At 27.5% G+C, this 19,677-nt stretch overlaps 2 protein-coding genes across 3 annotated transcripts; one reads left to right on the top strand and one right to left on the bottom strand.

The window, feature by feature from the left end:
* The first annotated feature begins 164 nt into the window (after positions 1 to 164).
* LOC108000251 (uncharacterized) lies at positions 165 to 17,474 on the top strand. Its single transcript, XM_062086658.1, has 16 exons — positions 165 to 1,037; positions 1,808 to 1,992; positions 2,242 to 2,438; positions 2,508 to 9,295; positions 9,383 to 9,597; positions 9,695 to 9,998; positions 10,082 to 10,260; positions 10,330 to 10,519; positions 10,612 to 10,844; positions 10,913 to 11,309; positions 11,418 to 11,526; positions 11,593 to 11,932; positions 12,018 to 12,062; positions 12,171 to 12,287; positions 12,358 to 12,460; positions 12,532 to 17,474. The coding sequence occupies exons 1-16, from the start codon at positions 893 to 895 to the stop codon at positions 14,592 to 14,594; spliced, it is 11,610 nt and encodes a 3,869-aa protein (XP_061942642.1). The 5' UTR covers positions 165 to 892; the 3' UTR covers positions 14,595 to 17,474.
* Positions 17,475 to 17,522: 48 nt separating this feature from the next.
* Positions 17,523 to 19,621, bottom strand: LOC108000420 (SAP domain-containing ribonucleoprotein). Of its 2 annotated transcripts, none has more exons than XM_017060730.3 (7): positions 19,481 to 19,621; positions 19,113 to 19,206; positions 18,967 to 19,028; positions 18,654 to 18,887; positions 18,399 to 18,527; positions 18,258 to 18,329; positions 17,523 to 18,096 (listed from the first exon to the last, which is right to left on the bottom strand). In XM_017060730.3, the coding sequence occupies exons 1-7, from the start codon at positions 19,529 to 19,531 to the stop codon at positions 17,995 to 17,997; spliced, it is 744 nt and encodes a 247-aa protein (XP_016916219.1). In that variant the 5' UTR covers positions 19,532 to 19,621; the 3' UTR covers positions 17,523 to 17,994. The 2 variants fall into 2 exon arrangements, with proteins under 2 accessions (XP_016916219.1, XP_016916218.1); XM_017060729.3 differs by having other exon boundaries at positions 17,880 to 18,096; positions 19,110 to 19,206.
* Between the last annotated feature and the right edge of the window lie 56 nt (positions 19,622 to 19,677).

Genomic DNA, 19,677 nt, shown 5'->3' with positions numbered 1-19,677 from the left:
TATAATATGATAAAAAAATATGATAAAAATGAAATATAAAATAGTATGATTAAAAAATAGTCTCGTAAAAACGGCCTAAAGCTTACAAATCTCAAGTGCCATATTACACGACAGGTTGAGAACCCTCCAAATGTTTCGTAGCCCAGACCCAAAGGCGATGTCCAGTGCGCTGCGCTGTAAAGAAGGAGACTGTTTTCGTTGTCATTGTGGTGGTTATTATTTCTGCGTTACCGCCATATTCTGTGATTTGACAGTAACGATTCTCGCTAATAGAGCAGCGAGGTACGAATAACGTGTTCAAGAAAGGCGATATCTCACGATTACGTGCATCGTTATTATTGCGCCCGAAGGTGCGCGCGCGCGCGCGCGCGTGCACATACTACATCTCATATATTCTCGAGAGGCGCAACGATCTTCGCCTATGTATCGGTGTGTTTGTGGTAAGCATCGTGATATGTGGAAAAGTATAAAGTGAACGAAGAAGAGGAGGCGCGTCAGAAAGTATCCATTTTCTTCAATGTCTAAACAATACGAAAACAAAGTGGGAGTTTAAAACAACAACATAGTACGTGTTTTTTTCTCTTGCTTGCTTTTCTCTGTCTATCTTTCTCACTTGTCTCTTGGACGCGTGTGTTCGTTTGTGGTTTTGATGCGGGTGTGAATAGCAGGTAGAACATCAAGGTAACGAAAATATTGAAGCGGGAAGCAGCGTTGAATGTTTTAAACATTAATTTTTTTATCATTTTTAACTACATTAAGCTTTTTTATAAACGAATTATAACACAGCGGTGGCAATTGAAAATAATTGTACGAGAATGCAATACGAGTTGTTAGGTCGCCTAGCGTAGTATATCGCCTAGCGGCGACGGGCCCAGAGAGAAGCGGCGGAAAAATGGCGTCCGATAACGAAGCCTCTTGCGCGAGTGACCCAAATTTCGCGGTGATTTGTTCATTTCTCGAGTGCTTCGGCAAATCCTGTGGCATTGTTTATCCTGATATCGCACACCTTCAAGAAATGCTCGAAAACACACAGGAAGGTGAGTAAAGCTGCGTGTATACGTGTATGTGTAGGAAAGAGAGAGAGAATGATTGACCCGCCCCCGCGAGGCCAAAAATCTCGCGTGTGCTATTAGTTATTTTTTGCATTTTTATAAATTTCTGTTCGCAAATTTTATTATTTAATGTTTTCATTAATTTCTAAATTATTTTCATATAATAATTTATCAAAATAAACATAATAATAAATTTATAATTGTTTTCATCCCCTTTTTTCATTGGAATTCAACACATTATTTTTTACAGATCTTTGTTTTTTATTTGTTTTGCTTTATATAGCATCAGTTAATAATACAAAAGCTATCAAGTAATTAATAATGATTAACAATCATTTAACAATCATATATGGTATTCATTATTTCATTAAAATAATACTTGATTATTGACAGCTTATTTCAATTTACTATTCACTGTTGTTATTTTCTCATGTGCTGCCACCTCCCTTGTTGTCAACGTCGCGTCGGTTACACGTGATTACGAGTTATGAATCGCGCGTCAAATTAATGATTCAGAAATATGTTTTAATAAGTTAACATTTTACGATAAAAGTAATTTAAAAATTATTATCAAATTTTTATTTATTACATATTTATGAATTAAAATTTTAAATTATTAAACAAAATTATATAATTATATAAATTATAATATATTTTTATTAAAAGAAAAAAGATTTTTAAATTTATTTATATTATTATATTTAAATATAAATATTTCTTACTTCTTCGATACTTACAATCATTTCCTTTTTTAGTACCACAACAATTAGTAGATCTTCACATCAAATTACTACGAAAAACACGTAAAACAGTATCACCAGAAAAATGGGAACGTGCATTGGTTAAATTCTGTCATACATATTCTAATCAAGATGGATGGGAACTTGAACGATTTGGTTATAAGAAAGCCCGTATTGCTGTCAAGCTACGACTACTTAAAGTATAACCATAATTATATTATTACATATTATAAAATAGTAGAATTATTTTTCATTATAAATGAATATTTAAAAAAAAATATTTATATATTTTATATTATTCTATATATTCTATAATATTTATTAAATTTATATTTATTAAATTATGTAATGATATTCTATATTATTCTATATATTTACATTTTTAATATTATATATATATAATTATATATGTAAATCAATTTATTTTATAATATATTTTCTCATTCCAGGTTCTTTTAGAGACACAGTTTGATTTAAATCAAAAGTTTAAAAATGAAGTAAATAAATTAGCAGCTAAGGAATTACGTGTGGAACCTTTAGGAAGAGATAAATCTGGTTTAGCTTATTGGTGTCAGTTTGATGAGGAATGCAACATTAGAGTTTATAGAGAAGATTTAGATGAAGAAAATTGGGAACTTGTTGCTAAGTAAGTGTTTAATATAAATATGAATTTGTTGATTTTAATTGATTTTAAATATATTATATATATTATTAGGGATCGAGAAGGTGTAGTTAATCTTATAAATACTTTATCAAATGGAGAAATTGAAGCTATTCCAATTAATGAGGATAGTAATAGTTTAGAAATTTCTGAGAAACCTATTATTGATACGGGACAAATATCTACATCACCAAGTTTGGAAGATGAAGGTGTTCAAGAAAATGGTATTCATATTGAGGGATCTGATGAAAAAGATTTAGATAAAAGTGAAGATTTTGAAGATGAACGAGAAGATAACATTAATGAAGGTGATAATGTTGAGGAAGATATAGAAGGTGAAGATGAAATAACAAATGATGAAAGTTCTAAACAAAATACAGAGGAAGATGATTCTCAGCAAACAATACAAAATGAAGTAATAGAATCAAATCTTATTGAGACACCACCTTCATTATTAACATGTTCTCTTAAAATTTTAAATGGTAAGATTGATACATTATCAGAAAAAGAAACAGTTTCACTTCATGAAAAAGAATTAAACATTCAAAAAACAATCGTTACTCCTGTTATATCTAATGATAAATCTGCAGAAACATATAAATCTGAAGAGCATGCAGCGGGCAATAATTCGAAAATTAATTCTGACGAATTAGTGTCTTTCAAATCAATTGAAACACCTGTTATTACATCTCCCTTGAAACTAATAAATGTTTCTGAAATAAAACAAATACACGAAGAAAAAGCTATTAGTGGAATAACGCCAGTTGTATCTACATTGAATATAGTAAAAAAATATGAAGATTCAACAGATCAAATTATAAAACCATTAGATAAATTATCTAATAAAAATAATTTTTCTTTTATGCCTGCAGATATGCCAACAGCTCATAGTAAATTATCTGTAAAACCAATAGATCAATTGGCTGCAAATCTTGTGAGAATACAATCTGAGAAACTTGAAAAACCAAGTGGAGCAAAATCATTAGAAAAAATCGCAGAAAATCTAGCGAGATCAGGAAGTATTGTGGGAAATGTAATAAATGGAGATGATGATAGAATATCACAAGATTTTTATGCAAGAAATCAAATAGAAAAAATTACTCCGCTTAGAGAACATAGAGGTATGGATTTATCTACATCACCTAGAGGATGGGAAAGCACAAATGAACAAAACAGACCAATGGATTTTTCCGGAATCGATTTATCTAGTCGAAAATTTAATAAAACTATTGAATTATCTTCTTCTGGATACAGAACTCAAGATTTTCAACATAGAGAAATGGACCTTAGTACGAAAAAATTAAATAAACCAGAAGTTACAAATTTACCATATGATGCTCGAACTGTGATGATGCGTAATCACGTAATGGTAGCAGATTTAAGTAAAAGACAAATGTCGTTTCCTAGTTACGAAATGTCTTCTGCTCCATATCATAATGCTACAAGAATGTCTACTAAAGAAGATCATAGATTACCAAATTATACAATACTTCCAGATCCAAGTAAAATAACAGCTTTAAGAATGAATCCAACGCCGATAAAACGTTCTTTAGAAGGAGATGATATACAACAAGACATGTTAAAAAGAATAAGAGCAGATGTAATACCAATTAGAGGATCAATGGATAAAAGGCCAATAATAAGTAATAATTGGAGAGACGAAGTTGGTGAAGCTATTGAGGAACCAATGATAATGATTCAAGGTGAAGGATCTGGTAGTGATTGTGATGCAGTCAATCCTGGTCTTGGAGAAGCTGTAGAAGAACCTATAATTTTTTTTTATGGAGAAGGATCTGGTGAAGAATGTCAGACAGGTAATCCTGGCGAAGAAACAACTGACAATAAAGAAAGCAACGAATCAAAAAATGAAGCTGACTCTGCTACTTCTTCTCCATCATCAAATAAAAATTTAAATGAAGATAACCTTATAAATGAAGTATCTGTTGGATCACTAGTAACAAGTAAAAATGCGATAAAATTAAACAGAAATTATCCTCAATCAAGTGTTAGTATAAGAAGCAATTGTCAAAATGTAGGCTCAACACAAGAGAAATCGAAGTTCAAACCATCATTGGGCATTCAAATAATACCAAAAAATTCTAATAGTTCTGTGAAAAGATTATCAAGATGGGATGTTGGTAAACCAGAAGAAAAACCAGAATGTGACAGTAGTATCATATCAAATGAAGAAGACATATCACAAAAGAGAAATGAAACTGAGCGCGAAGATTCATCTAGTAAAAATCAAGATAAAATAGACGGAAATTCTATAAATACTGAAAATTTAAATATACAAAAAAGAAATGCAGAAACAGAAAATCTGCAAGAAAATACAGACGAAAATTCTCAAAAACATAGAATTTCACAAGATACTATACAATGTGATTCGTCTATATCTTTATGTCAAGCGGATACATCAGAAACAGTTAAATTTTACACAGAAATTATACCTACAACACAATCAATAAATAATAAAGATATTATTGAAAATGTTTGTGATTCTGATAGTATAGCTTCACATGAAACAAATACTTCAGAAAGAGTAAATAATGAATGTAAATCAATGACTGCATCTCCACCAAGATTTTTTTTTGGACCTAATTGTATTTCATACACTTCTAGAGTAGAAACATTTGAATCATCCTCTGATCATACAGTTTCAACAACAATAGAATCTAAATCAGATACACTACAATATGAATGTGTTTCTTCTTCCAAGCCAACAGAAGAAGTAATTACTTATAAATCAGATGATTTTATCATAACTCAAATGAATAATTCATTAAAAGTAAATTCATCTACAAGTAATAATTTAGTTTGTGAGAATGATAATAAGAATAAAATAGAAAAAATTGAAGGACCAACTAATACATGGAAACAAACAGTTTCTTCAAAATATTCTACACAAGAACAACATTGTTCAATACAGAAAGAAGAAATAGATTTATCTAAATCTGAATCAAAAGAAGAACATTTTAAATCTGTTATAGATTCTATTTCTAGTAGTGAAAATACAAAAAATGAATATACAAAATCTGAAAAAATAGAAATATCAGATATAACTTCACAACCTCATAGTACGAATGATATAAAAAAAGAAAATAAAGATTTAAAATCTGACAATGCAATTGTAACACAATCTATAATGCAATTTAATTCAGATATTGAATCTGTACATTTTGAAATATCAAAAGCAAAAAATAATACATTAGAAGAACAATTGGAAAGTCAAAATAAAATATCAGACCTACAAAACTTTGCTAAAAATATAGAAACATTAAATTTTTCTTCTAAAGATGAAGCTGATTATAAATCTAATGCATTGATAATTAAAAAAACTGAATTAGAAACAGATTCCATAGCTGTTAATAATAATTCATGTTCATCATCTTTTGCTCAAAATTTAAAATCAGATTGTACAAATAAGGAAGAATTATCTATCTGTCAAAATATAGATAATTCAACAGGAAAAAAGATTGAACACATTTCTGAGAAAGAATTTAATTTATCTATTGAAAGTTATCAACAAAATGACAAAAATGATAATATTCAAAAATTTTATAATCAAGAAAAGCAATTAGTAAATCCTAATAACGAAAACGTAGAAAATTTAATTGATTCTGATTTACATTTAGCACATAATTACAGTAAAATTAATAAAAAAATAGAAATTTCACAACAAAATGAAATTTTGGTTGATTCATTTACAAAAAATTCTGTGCCTGATATTAATATTGAATTAGATTTTACAGACAGTTCTATTGTTACTAGTTCAGAATCAATAAAACAATGTAATAAAGATGCATTAGTTCCTACAATAAGTAGCTCAGATGATACTTGCATTCAAAATACTTCCATTCATGAAAGTGTTAAAGTGCATTCAAATTCTGAGAAATCGTCCTTTAAAAATGAATGTCCTATTTACAATGTATTACCAGAGACAGTACCTGACACAAATAATTTTAAACCATCCAACAATTCTGATGCAGTTGAAATCAATTTATCTAATATAGTTCAAACTGCAACATTAGAAGAGCAAAGTTCCTGTATTGATCAAGATTTAAATAAAGATATGATCATTGATAATAAATTATCAAAATCTGATAAACTTTCTAAATTTAATGAGGAAAAAACATGTTTTAATGAAAGTTCGTCGCGTGATGAAGGTACATGTGGTCTTTCATTGGAATTATGTTCATCTTCTGATGAAATAAATAAATTTGATGTTGTTACTAACAATGAAAAGTTAAAAAGTATTAATTATGCGGACATTCAACAAAAATCTGATACTATATTGTTATCTGATATACCTACAATTTCAGAAGTTGAAAAAAAGATTGAACAGATTGAAAAAAATAATATGATTCAATGTGAATATAATACAGAAAATATAGGAGAAAATAAAATAAAAAATAAAGAAGAAGAGTCTACATGTAATATTATAGAAAATAAAAATGAAGTTCAGCAAGAATATATTACTAAAAATTCAAAGACAGAAGAACCAAAATTAAATCAACTAATTGCAAATTTACAGGAATCAAACGAAATTAAGCATTCTTTAGTGGCAAATTATGAGAGCAGTGATTCTAATGATTGTATTGATTACACTCCTGAAACTTCTCAAATAGAATCAATTGAAAATAAGAATAATTTGTTTACAAATTTAGCAGTTGAAACAATGGTTATTAATGAACAAAAAACAAAACAAAGAACCGAAAAATTAATTATAAAAGATGATATATCATCTAAAGAATTACAAAATGTAATCATTGATAACAAAGAAAGAGAATCAATATCAGAGAACAATACCGAGACAATGACAAACGAAAATGAATATAAACAAGAGAAAATAATTAGCAAAGAAATAATTGAAGAGGATTATAATTATGTTGTTAATCAATATAATTTGAATGAAAATTCAATTATAAATGAGAAAACAAATATTAACAATTCTGAAAAAGATCATACTGTAGAATTAACAAAAACAGAAATATTGCCAATTCTTCATGAAACTGATTCATTAAATAAAGAAAATATAAATTCAACATTAATTAAAACAAATAATTTAATAGACGAAATAAATAAAATAGAAACTAATGATTCAATTAAAATTTCAAATGAAATCATGAATTCAATTTCTGAAGAAAAGAATGATTGTCAAACAATAAATTCTATAAATGTAATTAAAACACATAAACAAACAGATAAAGATAATGAATATAATGATATTAAAAGAGACATATGTGAAAATTTAAAAGAACAATCTATAGAATCTGTAGAAGAAAAATTAATAAATTTTGATAGTGATATCAAATTGATTAAAAATAAAGAAGTAGAACATGTTAGAAAAGAATTTACAATCATGGAATCATGTAAATTAACAGAATTATCAGAATTTGGCAATAAGGAAAATAAATTTGATGATACGTATTTACATGGTGAAGAAGATTTGAATAAAGATTTATCTGAGAATACAACTCTTCATTCTATACGAAATATTTTGCCACTTAATAAATTTGACAATACATCCTCAGGTATAAATAAATCTGAAATGAAAAATAACACTTCAACTGTATCAGAAAATTTTAAATCTATGGATAATCTACAATTTGTAAATTTTGTATCTGATAAATCAGAGAATTTAAATATATCAGATAATCATGAAAAGCATAATGAATTACATGTTATGAATAAAACGATAGAATCCCTTCCCGAAAATACTATTTCTAGAATAAATGATAAAGGAACATTTTTTAATATACATGAAACAACATCAGAATCAATTACTATTACAGACAATTTTAAAAAAGAATGTAGTAAAAGATTAAATGAAGTTTTCGATACTCAAGATGTTCCTCCATTAAAATTTAAACCTCCATATGTAGAATCTAATGAGCAGATGTTAGAAGATTTAGCTAATTCTAAAATACAATTGGATCAAAATTTAAGTAATCTTAAACAAGTAGAAATTGAAACTAAAATAAATGAAGATATAGTATCTGATAATACCATAGAACATTTAACAAAACATGAATACAGCATAATAACTAATACAACAGACAACATATTACATGAAATTGAGCAAAAAAATAGTGATAAAAATAATGAGAAAAAACAAAGCTCAGAAATACAAAGTATCGAAGTAAAAACGGTCGCTTTAACATCTGACGATTCTATGGAAGTAGATAACCAAAATTTGTTTAGTACAATTCCCGAAGAAATGGATCCTTTAGCATGTACTGATGATGATACATTTAAAAAATTAGATGATAATGAACAAAATGATATCTCTACACCAAAAATAGGTTTACGAGTTAAATCCGTATCTGAACTCGTTTATGATGGATGGAAACTAGATTCCACCGAAACACCAATAATATCTCGTAAACGTCGTAATAGTTCCCATGAATCAAATTCTGAAGATATAATTACGAAACAAAATGATGAAGAAATTATAGGAGGTAAAAGAATAAAATTGCGTACAAAACGTATGCCTGATAAACAATTACGAAAATCTGTGGAGGAAAGTCGTATTGTAACGATAAGTTCAGAAGATGAGGCTATGAAATGTAGTCCTGAAAAATCAGAAGATCAAGAAATTAAGGATATGAGTGATGACCAAAGTACTATCCATTCAATTACAATTGGAAGGAAAACAAGAGGACGTCCTAGAGGAAGACGAAGACGTGGCTATAGAGGAAGTGGACGTTCAAATCGGCCAAAACATTCTGAATTTCAAAGTATTCAATCTTCTGAAATATCACCTGAAATTCATCTTGATGGAACAAGTAATAATGACTCTTTAAATATGACACCAATTTCACAGAAAAAACGAAAGAAAAGTAAGTTTTTATTATATATATATATGACACCAATTTTCTTATATAAGATATCTTTTATAAAATAATATATAAAAATACTATTTATAGGAAAAATGGTTTTGGGTCTAGAAGTGGGAAGAGATATTGTTCCTGAAACACAGACAGGATTAATTCAAGATGAAACACCTGTAAGACAGTCTAGAAGAATAGCACAATTAAAAATTAAAGAAGAGGCAGATAGACGAAGAATTGAAGAGGAGACTTCAAATGAAAGAAAAGAAAAGAAAGATTGTATGGAAAAGAAAAAACGGAAAAAACAAAAAGTATGTTTTTATTTTATATAATTTTTTTTATGAATATTAATATATAATATATATAATATATATTATATAATAACATATATATAATCATTTTTTTCAGCCTGAAAGTGAAGAAGAAATTGTGATAAGGGAAACGGAAAAAGAAAAAAAATCTAAAAAGAAACGTAGAAAGAGAAAAAAGAAAAAAATGTTGGCTAAATTCAATGAAGCAAATCCATGGCAAAGTTCTTCCGGTTCTAGTAGTGATGAAGAAAATGAAAATGATGAAGAAGAGGATGAAGAAGAAGAAATAGAAAGTGAAGGATCGTTACTTTTTAAAAGTGATCATGAATTTTCACCAGAAAGTGATCTTGAAAAAGATCAAGAATCTGAGCCATTAAGAAGAGCAAGAACTGCACAAAAGGGTATTATGATTATTTATAATTGTTATTAATAAAATATAAATATTATAATATCATATTATAATATCAACATTATTTAATTATAGCTCAGAGTGATATTGAAGAAGCAGACGATGAATATGCTTGTCAAAAATGTGGTAAAGCAGATCATCCAGAATGGATACTTTTATGTGATTCTTGCGATAAAGGCTGGCATTGTTCTTGTCTTAGGCCTGCACTTATGTTAATACCAGAAGGTGATTGGTTTTGTCCTCCATGTCAACATGTAAGTTTTTAATTTTAATGCATTTATTTTATTGTAATATTTTAATTATTGTTTAATATTTGATTTTAGAACTTATTAGTAACTAAGTTAAGAGAAAGCTTAAAAATGTATGATCAATTGACAAAGAGACATGAAAATGAAGTTTTAAGAAAGAAGAGATTAGCATTTGTTGGTATAAGTTTAGATAATGTTCTTCACAAAAATGAATCACAACGTCATCAAAAAGGATCAAAAGCATCCAGTCAAGAATCTGATAATGGTAATTTTTTAATTTTTCTTTTTTATTTTTTTATTTATTTTCTTTTTTATTTATTTTATTATTTTAAATGAATTTTTTATATTTTTTTATAGAATCTACGTCTGCCTCATCTTCTACAAGTACAGAAACATCCAGCAGTGAAGAAAGCGAACCTGTATATCAATTACGCGAAAGACGTTGTGCTAACAAATATAAATTTAATGATTATGATGCTATGATCAATGCTGCAATTCAAGACGAGGTAGAAGCAATTCAAGGAGCTGGTAATCAAGGAAGAGGAAAAGATATTGCGACCATAGTGAATGCTGAAAAAGAAGAAGCTCAGGTTTCTTATATATTTTTAATTGATTTGTTGTTTATAATTTATGTTTTTTAATATTAATTTGCTTTTAGCTTCATTTTAAGAATGAAGTATTAAACATTGAAGAAACTCCAGAAAATAAAGATGATATTGACAGAAAATCAGAAAAAGAAAGTGATGAAGAATATAAAATTGAATGTGAAGATGGCATGGATGAAGAAGAAGAACATAAAGGAGTAGTTAAAAAATTCTTATCACGTAAAAAACATCGCAAATTGAATAGTCTTGATATAAGTAGTGAAGATGATCCTGAAAGTGATGAAGATTTTAAAGGCACAAGCTCTGAAGAGGAAGAAGATTTTGATGATCATATAACGTCTTCTGATGAAAGCACTTTCGCTGATGTAAAACGACGTAATAAGAAGGGAGATTCACGATCGGTACGAAGAAGTACTAGGGCTAGAACTACACGCTACGATGAAGATTTTAGTAAGTATGATAAATAACTTTTTTGATTATAACATTTTTAAATTTAAATTTTATTCACAAAAAAAAATTTATTTTTTATTAAAATTTTATATTCTAAATTTTTTATAGTAAATGATGACAGTGAAGAAAGTGATAGACCAAAACGAAAAAAATCTCGATCAACGTGGGATTCAGATAATGAAGATAGTGATAATTCGTGGCGACAAAGGAAAAAAAAGTAGGACATTTTATTTATTATGTAATTAATTTATGATTAAATCATTATTTTTAAATTTTATTTTAGAAGTAAAACCATATCGACATCTAGATATAAGACATTATCGAAAACAAAAAGTAAAAAGAAAAAAAAGAGAAAACGTATAATTGAATCTGATAATCAAAGTGAAAATGAATCAAATGAGGAACCAAAAATTGAAATAACAAATGAAATACAAACACAATTAGAAAACAATGAATCCATAATGCCTCATATATTAGATACTAAACTTGATGCAAATGATGCAAATGAAAATAATGAAGACAAACCTATAAATGAAGTAAAATTACAAGAAATAAATTCGGAAATACCTGATATACCTGTCACTCTATCATTAGAAGAAATAACACAGCAAAAGAAAAAGAAAGTAAGTTATATAATATAGTTATGTGAAATATTTGAAATATTCCCTTCTTTTTTAATATTTGTTTTTTTTTTTTTTTTAATTGTAGGAAAACATATTAAAAACAAAGAAGACTCCAACAATTCGAAGAAAAGTACGTTTTATTGCCTAATTTTATGGTGTTTATTTTAATAGATAGTATTTTTATTTAAATATTCTATTTATTTTTTATATTCTAATCATTAATCATCAATCATTTTAGATTATATACGGTGGTCTTCCAGATGAAAATAAACCAGAAGAAGAAGAAATATTAAGTAGGCGAACTCGTGGTAAAAAAATTAATTATCAAGAAGAAATGGCATCAGATAGTGAGGAGGTAATATATTACATATATAATATAGCATAATATAAAAATATGAAAATAAAAAAAATATTTTTTGTTATAGGAGTTAAAAAAAGCATTAAGAAAAACGGGTGAAAGCGAAGATGAATTTATTGTAAATGAAGGTGAAGATTTAAATGAAGATGCTGAAAAAGATTCAGATTCAGGTAAATAAAAAAAATGTACTAATTTTAAATATAGATATATATGTGAATTAATATATAATATCACTTTATAGGTGATATTTATAATCCAAAAAAAGATGGTCATAAATTTAAAAATAAATCGCCAAAAAATAGAAAACCTAGAAAAAGCAAAAGTCCCGGTGGTAAACGAAAGATGTTAAACGATGGAACTCCGAAACAAAGAAAAAAACCTGGTCCAAAACCTGGAAGTAAAAATAAATCTCGTAAACAAAACTTTTTGTTTAATTCTGTAATTCAAAGAAGAGATGATCAAGAAAAAGATATTATAGCAAATGTGATGGATAATCCTATAGGAGAAATAGATACGAAAATTGATGAGAATCTTTCAGAAAACGTAGGTTTAACTAGCGCAGCTATGTCAGTGGCAGGTTCTTTTACTGGAGATGTTCCAGAAGGTTCCTTGACAGGACTTGGAGCTAGTGAACTTACTGAGTTAGATGACGAACAATTAGAACAAATGATGATGGAAGATGAAGAATATGGCAGGCGCCAATTGGAGCTTGCAGCTATTGAAATAGCAAAAAAGAAGAAAAAAGAAGAACGAGAAGCAAAAAAATTGGAAAAGGCACGATTAAAAGCATTGGAAATATTGGCAGCTGAAAGACAACGAGATCCTAATGCACCAGAAGGAACTGACGGAGAAATACCAAAGAAGAAAAAGAGAGGTCGTCGTAGTAAAGCCGAAATTCTTGCGGAACAAATGCGTAGGGATGGGGCTCCAAATTTGAATACGAGTTTGACTGCTGCTATGCCACAAAATTTAATAACTACTATACCATCTAATATTAATCCTAATATATCAGCTGTTATGACGCCTGATGCAGAAAGAACAGGTGAAGGACACATTCCTATGATGACAGGACCAGATGGACAACTTTTTAATCCTGATGGATCACCTATAAAACCTAAAAGAAGAGGGCGTGGAAAAGGTAAAAAGACTCTTGCATTGGAAGCAGCTAGAGCTGCGGAAGCAGCAGCAAAAGCTGCGGCTGAAGCTGGTTTAATAGGAATGGGAACTGATTCAAATTCGGAGATAAAACCCAATGAAATTCCGAATGTACTTCCTACACCAGGTAGTAGCACTTCTGGTTCGGCTCCGTCCACACCACCTGCTGGCGTTGTTACAACACAAGGACCACCTTCTTCACAAACACCGACTTCACAATCTGTTTATCCATCATTACCACCTAATCAACAGTCTTCCGTTATCACCAGGATGCTTCAGTCTCAACCCGTATCGAGTAGTCCACAATCATTTTCCGCTGCAGCTGCAGCAATGGGACACAAATATTTTGGAGGACCAAACACTGGAAGTCAAATGATGGGCGGACCTAGGACAGGTTACGAAATGCAACCACGTGGAAGAATTCCTTCTCCATACAGACAAGCTGGACAATCTTCCATACCACCTCATTTTGCAGCTGTAAGATCAGGAACTCCACCAATGAGAATGAGAGTACCTGGTCCACAAATATATCATACGCCACATCATCCAATGGATCCTTCTCCATCAGGTGGTGGACCAATATCGATTAGCAATCGAGATCGTAGTTCTCCACTTGGCCCTGGACCTGCGATGATTCCACCAGCTGCTGGAAGTCCTTTAACAAAAAGTGGTCCTACACCTCCACCTCCTCCTCCTTATGTCAGAGGAGCACCTCCTATGTCCAGGTTTGCAGACAATCCAATGGGTCCCAGACATCAAATGCCACCTTTTACAAATGCTTCACCAGTTAATCATAATATGCAACAACCATCACCACCTCCTAATCGACCACCTGGTAATTTTTCTCCGTATCATCCTCCACCTCCACCAAATTATCATTATGGTGCCTATCCACCTCCACCACCATTATCTACAGCAGATGATGCAGCCGCATATCAAGGATCTCCATATCCCGCGGATCATTTTTCATCTCCTGCAGATAATCAACCACCTATTCAAGCTCCACCTCCCCCTCAACCTCCATCTCAACAGCAAGCACATTCAAATGCTGATGCTGGCAATAAACAATATGATGAAGAAGGTTCTGGAGAATTTAGTGGTTTAGTATCATATTTCAGTAGCCAGAGAGAAGATGATCTTGATTCGTAGCATGAGTGAGATCTTGGCCAACCTTGAATCTTTATGTAGAATGCATTAAATAATAGTATTTTAACAATCAAGTAAAAAATCACAACTTTTGCTCGAGAGGACAAATACAAGAGAAACATAAAAGAAGTTAATAACATGTAATGTAACGTAAATAAAAAAAAGTAGATATAAATTTATATCTACTTCATATATTATATTATATTATATTCTATTATATATATATATATATATAATATATATATATACATATATATACATATATGTATATATAATGCGCGCGCGCATACACACATACATATATATATATATATAATACATATACGTCGGGGCATTGGAATGTTTAAAATAATGATTGAAGAAAGAGTATTTCCATAACATACGATGTACGTTCTAGCGTTATTTTATACGCATATTGTACTGTTTTAAAATATAAGAAAAACGTAGAATTAGAATTGTCTTCCTCTTAGACCTCTTAAGCAAACAGTTGTTTAAAACCTTTGTACTTTTAAAATAGAAAAAACCGCGCCAAAACCAAATCTGAGGTTGGCCAAGTGAAAATAAAAAAAAAATATATATTAATGACTAACAATGAAGCCTATTTCTTAAAAGTTGTAAGCTTTTTGTAATTAGTTCGAGTTTGATTTATATAAAGCAAACGACCAGTCACTAGTAGCAACTTATGTTGCATATTGCTAGAGAAAGGATTACACAAAGATCTGACCAGAATTTTAACTAATCATTCATTACTATTTACATGTGAAATTAATGCACAGTTACTTTCAAATCCATTGTAGATGTGTAGATGTCCTCTCCCAAATAAACGTTTGCTGTTGAAAAAGTCGATCTTAGTAGTAATCAGAAAAAATTAACAAATTCGGACTATGCGCCGTTGTTACATGTATATATGTAAATACAATAAGTCCTTTAGATTATATTACATGTATTATATATACACAGTCATGCAGAACACTATAAAATGAATTAGTGCAAAGGGCACAAATGTAATATTTAAATTAAAACGAAAGAAATGGCATCCGATTATAATAAATTAACAAATGGTGTGAAGACTACTACTATAATTATTTATAAAGAAAAATTAAGAATTTATAATAGGTAGTATATATATTGTATTTTACAAATTTTACTTGATAATTATATTAAAAAGAATAAAACATTTGGATATAGTTATATTAGAGAACAGGAGGCTGCTAAATTCAATTCTAAGAAAGTGAGAGAAAAATTTAAATGAAATAAACGTTAAACATGTGTAGATAATCAGAAAATGAAGAAAAAAATTTTTTATTTTATCGTGGCGTGCAATTGCAGATACATAGTTTATATGTAACTATATGTGTGTAAATGTATATGATTTTTTTAGACATGTGCAACAATGTTGACAGAGACTAAAAAGTTTTTCTTGTTTTTTATTTTTTCTATATCCATTTTTTTTTTTTTTTTTTTTTTTTGAAAATATCTTTTTAAAACACTTTTCAAGTGTTTAAAAAAATGATATATATATATATAATTAATACATATTATTTATATATATAATATATATATATATTATATATATATAAATAATAATAATATATTATAAAGAACTAATTAAAATATATGAATATTTTGTATCATTAAAAATTACTATAAATTAGATTCTAAATCAAAGCTTTATTCATTAAAATATTATTTATGCAGTTTTGAAAAATTTATTTGAATTCACTTCTTGGATAAATATTCAAAAAATAATTTTTAATGAAGAAGTGAATATAAATAAAATTAATTAAAATAAATGAGTGATTCACTGAACAGATACGTTTATGTACAAAAAATCATAAAAACAATAATTAAAGTAAAATATGTTTTTTAACTTTTAATTTCACATACAACAGCCTCCTGCTCTTTGATCTGCAAAGCTAATAGTGTCTTTGCATCACAAAAGTCATGTATCTGTTTAGTTATCACAAGTACGTGCATACCTAACATAAATAGAAGTTATATGAATAAAAAGAAGGAAATACATTATCTTAGGATTAGCTGCTTGGGATAGTTTCCTTTACTTCATCGAATGTTTAATGACCGATTTGAACGATTATATACATATTACACCATGCCGTATAATATAATAGAGAGTTTACTATCGATAATTTTATTAATTTTACATCTATATGATATATTTCAGTTGTATATTGTTTAATGTACAATCTATTGTCTTCTTTAAATATAATGTGTATCTTCGGACCATTCGTTCTTAGGATGCGCTTCAAGGAAAACAAGTTTTTAATCTTTTTTTTTCTTTTATAAATATTCAAATGATTATTAAAACTATACAAAATTACAATTATAATTATAAAACATTTATAAAACAATTATAAAATTTTCTTTGTCACAAAATATTATTATATGTAAAATATAAGAATTTACAATTATTGCCATAAAATGCAAATTTAATCTATGGTAATACAATATTTATGTATTTATATATATATATAAAAATTTGAATTTTTGTCTGGAGACTTCTTTTTTATCTGATTTTCAATTTTATTGAACAAAGATTAAAAGAACATGAAATTGATTTTTAAAAAAAAAAAATTTATATGTATTCATATATATTTGTGATAACATAATGATTTGATTTCAAAATTGATAAACATATACGTGATTTATACAATTCAAAAAGAGATACTTTATTTTCATATATATACCAAACTTTTTCGCATTTATAAGTGTTTCCTTGAAACGTAAACGGACGAAGTGTCTTACTGAGACAACAATAAATGTGGTGCAGTTTAGCTTTTGTTTTTCGTAAGGGTCTAGACCAAACGCAATTATATTACATGTTGTAGCCTAAATACATTTTGTAATAAAATTCAATATATTGAATATCATTGAATGTTTTCTTTTTAAACAAAAAATATTTTAATGCGATAATTATAGAAGAACAATTTATTTACTTGCTTTTAATTATATTGTTTTATAATAATACAAAATTTCGATATTATAAATATGCACACTTCAAGTCAATCATTTATTTTAATATAAAAGTCAAAATAATATATGCATTAATATTATATATATAATATTAAATCTTTCATTTTTATATAAAATGAAAACATTAATATTGCAAATTGTATATAAACTTCCTATTATATACAATGTTCTTAAAAATATATATTTACTTTATAAATATCTTAAGTAAAAAAAAAAATTAAAGTAATTTTCACGTATAATTGTTATAAAAAATAAAAATAAACTATTATAATATCAAAAAAAACTTTTCGTCATGCATTTTATAACAAATACAATGAATTTTTATTTTTGTATATAATAATCATATTACAAATAAGAAAGCTTAAAGTAAAGTTTGCAATCTAAATTGCTGTTTCGTGTATAACACTGAATATCATTTAACAATTTTAATTTTATTATAAAATACTTTCTTATTTGCAGGCTTCACTTCACCAAATCTGACTTTTCTTTTTTCTATTCTAGCCTCCAATTCAGCCTGGAATAAAATATAAAAGTAATTATAAAAATTAATATATAATTTTTATATATATCTTTTTTATAAACATAAGTTTTCATATACAATTTCATATTACATATCATATAATATATTTAAAATTTAAATTTGATATAATAAATTTTTCATTTATTTATTTATACCTTTTCCATTAGACTAGAAACAGATGTACCAAATCTTTCTGCTCGTTTTTTTAAAACTTCATAAGTCGTATGCTATAAATGCAAAATAAATTATATATTGAAAAGCAAAAAATGTTATAATATTTAAATAAAAATATATACCACAGGTGTTTTTACAGATGCAGCTGATTTACTATTTTGATTATTAATACTGAATCTTGCAGATCTAGCTTCTTTTTTAGCAGCTTCTGATAATGGTAATCCAAATTTCTTAGCTCTCATTTCTAATCTCTGTATATGCAATAAAAAATAAACTATATATTAGTATTTTATAATTATAATAAATATTATATTATTTATAATTTTTAATCTGTAATTTTTACAATCTTATAAAGTATATTAAAAATAAAATATTACCTCTTTAATACCAAGTTCTGATAATTTAATTATCTTTCTTTCTGGTGGAGCAGTCTCAATAGATTTTGTATCAATTTCAATTTTTTCTGTTTGTTCATTCTTAATTTCTTCAATTACTGGTTTTCGATTTAGAACTATTTTTTTTGCACTTACATTACTTTCAGTAGACAATTTCCTTTTTTCATTTCCTTCTTGTGAATCAGGTTTACTTGATAACTCTTCTATTTCTTCATCCTATTTAAGCAAATATATTTTTTAATATTAATTTTATAATAAAAATTAGATAATATATTAAATTTATGTTTTTATTTACACCAAGAACTGCATCCTCATCTAAAATTTCTTCTGTAGTTTCATCCAAAGATAAAGCAGAATCTAATAATGAAAATATTGTTTCATCAATATATAATTGTTACAAAATAAAATATAATTTAAAAATCATTCAAAAGCATATACCACCATGAATTGCTAATTGAAGCCTTTCAACCAATTCATTTTTATTACCAGTAGTAGGTAGTCCTCTATGTTTTAACTCAATCTTTAAATCTGCAACCTGTTTAATAATATTTTATTAAATTACTGTTATACATTCTTTTCAATAATTTTAGTATTTATACATACTTTCCCCATTTAACAAACATAATACATATTCTTAAAATATTAATAAAAACATTAATTATTTAAAAATAAATAAAAATTTTAAAATAATTATTTTAAATAATTTAAACAAAAATTAATATAAAGAAAATCTTTTTATAATTTGTTTGTGATAACTTGAAGGTTAGCTTCCCGGATATGGAATCATGCTAATAATACATTTAGATTACCTTCATTTTTGAAAGTTCTGTAAGTCCTTTTTCATAAGATGAATCAGCCATGATGTATCAATATTATTTTCTTCCAAATGACAGTATTTTTTGATCTCTGATTATCATGTCACAAGTTTTCACAAGATTTTAAGAGACCAGAAGGCAAATCAAATTGAAGTGCATACAACACAAAAAACTTTAATATCACTATCTTT

Source organism: Apis cerana, linkage group LG16 (genome assembly GCF_029169275.1).
Source record: "Apis cerana isolate GH-2021 linkage group LG16, AcerK_1.0, whole genome shotgun sequence".
NCBI lineage: Eukaryota > Metazoa > Arthropoda > Insecta > Hymenoptera > Apidae > Apis > Apis cerana.
This window is presented reverse-complemented; position numbering and strand designations above follow the sequence as displayed.

Coding starts and splice junctions, on each gene's coding strand:
- LOC108000251 (XM_062086658.1), top strand. CDS start 893: ATGGCGTCCGATAACGAAGCCTCTTGCGCGAGTGACCCAAATTTCGCG. Junction 1,993..2,241: donor TCAAGCTACGACTACTTAAA/GTATAACCATAA, acceptor TTCTCATTCCAG/GTTCTTTTAGAGACACAGTT. Junction 10,520..10,611: donor CAGTCAAGAATCTGATAATG/GTAATTTTTTAA, acceptor ATTTTTTTATAG/AATCTACGTCTGCCTCATCT.
- LOC108000420 (XM_017060729.3), bottom strand. CDS start 19,531: ATGGCTGATTCATCTTATGAAAAAGGACTTACAGAACTTTCAAAAATG. Junction 19,029..19,109: donor TCAATTAGCAATTCATGGTG/GTATATGCTTTT, acceptor TTTCATTATTAG/ATTCTGCTTTATCTTTGGAT. Junction 18,330..18,398: donor CATCTGTAAAAACACCTGTG/GTATATATTTTT, acceptor TTGCATTTATAG/CATACGACTTATGAAGTTTT.